At 32.8% G+C, this 3,425-nt stretch overlaps 1 protein-coding gene across 1 annotated transcript; it reads left to right on the forward strand.

The window, feature by feature from the left end:
• Nucleotides 1-440: 440 nt before the first annotated feature.
• Nucleotides 441-3,215, forward strand: LOC101504752 (peroxidase 11). Its single transcript, XM_004490259.4, has 4 exons — nucleotides 441-843; nucleotides 1,033-1,224; nucleotides 1,311-1,476; nucleotides 2,645-3,215. The coding sequence occupies exons 1-4, from the start codon at nucleotides 610-612 to the stop codon at nucleotides 3,067-3,069; spliced, it is 1,017 nt and encodes a 338-aa protein (XP_004490316.1). The 5' UTR covers nucleotides 441-609; the 3' UTR covers nucleotides 3,070-3,215.
• Nucleotides 3,216-3,425: the final 210 nt, after the last annotated feature.

The following is a 3,425-nucleotide window of genomic DNA, read 5'->3' on the forward strand; positions in this document are numbered from 1 at the left end:
GATTAGTAATATATTATCATAATTAAATAGTTACAAATTTTAGAGATAAAAAAAGAGATATGTGACTTATAAGATTAATAACAAATTATAATATTTTTTATTAATAAAAAAAATAAATTCACGTTGCAACAATTGCAATACACATCGTAACCGTGGCAATGTCTACAACTACACTAGTAATTTGAAACCATGATTTATTTGGACAAAAATAAATTTATCTATACATAAGGTACATATTAGCTGTTAATTAGTTATTGGTTTGGTCACTGGCCTTAAAAAAGATTATACTAATAACTAGTAAAATTGTTCATGTTGGGCACACAACTTTTAATCACTTTTTTCTTTAGCTATACTTGTGTCTTTATTTTTGTGTGTGTGGAGAATGTTACTTTTAGTTTAAGAACACTCACCAACTATCCCATATTTGTTGCATCTTCTCTTGACTCTTGGAAAAATCTTTTAGAAACGCTGAATAATCCAATGCATGGACAAAGTCATGGTGCAAACACTTTTTTACTTCACAGGACTTATATATATTCTCTGATTCCTATCTATCTCTCCAACCTTGCATTCTTCTCAAGCTAAGCTTATTACTATAATACACTAACAATGGATTGTTCATTTCTTTTGAAATTCTTCTTTTTACATATTGTTCTTTTGTTTGGATTTCTTGGTGACAACATAATGTATGCAAGTGAGCCTCAATTAACACTTGATTACTATGCATCAACTTGTCCTACTGTGTTTGATATTGTTAGGAAGGAAATGGAATGTTCAGTTCTTTCTGATCCTCGTAATGCCGCCTCGATTGTTCGGCTTCACTTCCATGATTGCTTTATTCAGGTATCAAATTTAGCTGTTTTTTTGAAGGCTACTATGCTAGTGGTTTAGAGTTTTGAAGGATTAATTTAGTAATCATTTTGAATAGTTCAAGTGTATACTCTATACTTTTCAAGATCAACTTGTCCAAAAAAAGTAACACAACATCACATGGTACAAATTGAATTTCATTGTATTCCATTATACTCTCAGGGATGTGATGGATCGATCTTGCTCGACGATACAATCACACTTAAAGGTGAAAAGAAAGCAGCTACCAACATCCATTCTTTAAAAGGCTTCGGAGTTATCGATCAAATCAAGAACTTTGTTGAATCAGAGTGCCCTGGGATTGTTTCTTGTGCTGATATTCTCACAATTGCAGCTAGAGATGCTGTGATTCTGGTAAAAGAAACAATTTGTTCTACAAATTTTGAATCTTTCTATCATAGAATTGATTATAGAGTTATGACATGTTTGATCTTTTGTAGGTTGGTGGACCATATTGGGATGTTCCTGTTGGAAGGAAGGATTCTGTGACTGCAAGTTTTGAACTTGCTAACACTAATCTTCCAACTCCTGATGAGAGCCTTGTCTCTATCATTCCTAAGTTTCTTTATCAAGGCCTATCAGTCACTGATATGGTTGCCCTTGTTGGTATGTTTCTTATTTTTGGTATACAGCTTTGAAAAACATAAAATAATTTTTTCTTCATTCTAACTTCAGATCCTGGAATCAGTCATGCAAATATGGCACAGTTAAACAGAACAATTAAATTTTTGAATCAAAGAAGGAAATCACAGAAGATGGAATGAATTTCATGTCATGAACAGTAATTTATCTAATGTGATTCAATGAAAATAACTAATTATTCTAGATTAAGTGTATCTTATCCTAGGCAAAATTCTACAGTGGATCACATAGATAGATAGTGTACCGAAGATCAACACTTCTTCACTAGAAACTCCAACGGCGAGTCACATTATTTTTTGGAAGTAGAAGCTCGCAGTTCTCCTTGTCTTAAAGAGCGAGACAGAGACTTGATTGGTACCAATTGAACAATGAAAAGGAAAACAAATATGAGTATCTCAAAACTCAATTCATATTTGTTTTATTTTGTTTTTATTGATCAGACTACTTTTGAGTCATTGTATCATTTAAGATAACAACAATGACCGTGAGATTCTACTTCCAAGGGGAAGCATCAATCGTCGCTGATATTTTGTCTAATTTCAAATGTGGGCTCATCATAGATTATTTATCAAAGTGGTACATCATAGAACTCGCATCTTATCATATGTTATGTTATGCCATGGTATATACATGACAACACAAGTCATCACTTCAGTAGTGGATCCTAGGATACCTTGATGTGTTATGATCATCCTAGTTAGCATATGAACTATAGAGAATAGAGTTGGCAAGGTTTATGTATGAAAAGATTGTTTTGCACAACTAGTAGGATTCTCACTGTTACCAAAATAATCCTTATCTCGGCTGAAAGGAAATGCAAAAACAAAAAAATGCACCGAATCAATCAATAAGCAAATTATGACTATTTTGACCATTTCTTCACCGTGCCTTGCAACAGAAGTAAATAATTGGTTTAAGATTCCTAGGTAGGTGTTAGTAATTAGTAATAAGTCTTTATGCATGAGTTGGAACTGTGAAGTAGTATTAAAAAGGAGGTTTAGGTTCAACAGCTAACAAATTTCACCTTCCCTAACAAACTAATCACTTAACATTTGCATATAAAAACAAAGTAATTATGCATATGCATACTATGTGTGTGTGTATATATATATTCTGACCACAAAGCATGCAGGAGCCCACACAATTGGCATGGCAAAGTGTGAGAATTTTCGATCCAGAATATATGGAGACTATGGATCAACTTTAGTGAAAAATCCAATCTCAGATAATCAGTTCAACAACCTTAAATCTATTTGTCCAGCAACTGGAGGAGGAGACAATAACATAACAGCAATGGACTATGTGACGCCTAATCTCTTTGACAATTCTTTCTACCACTTACTATTAAATGGAGAGGGAGTTCTTAACTCGGATCAAGAAATGTACTCGAGTGTTTTTGGAATCGAAACAAGAGAGCTTGTCAAGAAATATGCAGCAGACCCTTTGGCTTTCTTCCACCAATTCTCTGATTCAATGGTGAAAATGGGAAATATAACAAATTCTGAAAGCTTTGTCACAGCAGAAGTTAGGAAAAACTGCAGATTTGTGAACACATAAACTTTTATTTTTGTGTTTTATGTATCTTTGTTTTGTTTCGACATACAATGAACCACTAGTTTTATATATTAAAGCCATAGCAAGCTGATACAATGATATGTCACATTTAAGAAAACAATTATATAATGAACAGAAGAGTTATTTTAGCTGTGGTTCTAACTTAACTTAATCAATGTAACACCAGACACAACAGTTCGATCCGAATCAATATGCCCTAATACCATTAAATAAGACACCTCGACTCAGCTTTGGTTAAACCTAATTAACTAATCCTAAATACTTCGTAAATAAGCTGATCAGTTTATGTTGTTTTTGAAATTCGAAAAAACCTTTTGAAAAAAATTTATGCCACTGAA

The sequence above is a fragment of the Cicer arietinum genome, chromosome 2, assembly GCF_000331145.2.
Source record: "Cicer arietinum cultivar CDC Frontier isolate Library 1 chromosome 2, Cicar.CDCFrontier_v2.0, whole genome shotgun sequence".
Classification (NCBI taxonomy): Eukaryota; Viridiplantae; Streptophyta; class Magnoliopsida; order Fabales; family Fabaceae; genus Cicer; species Cicer arietinum.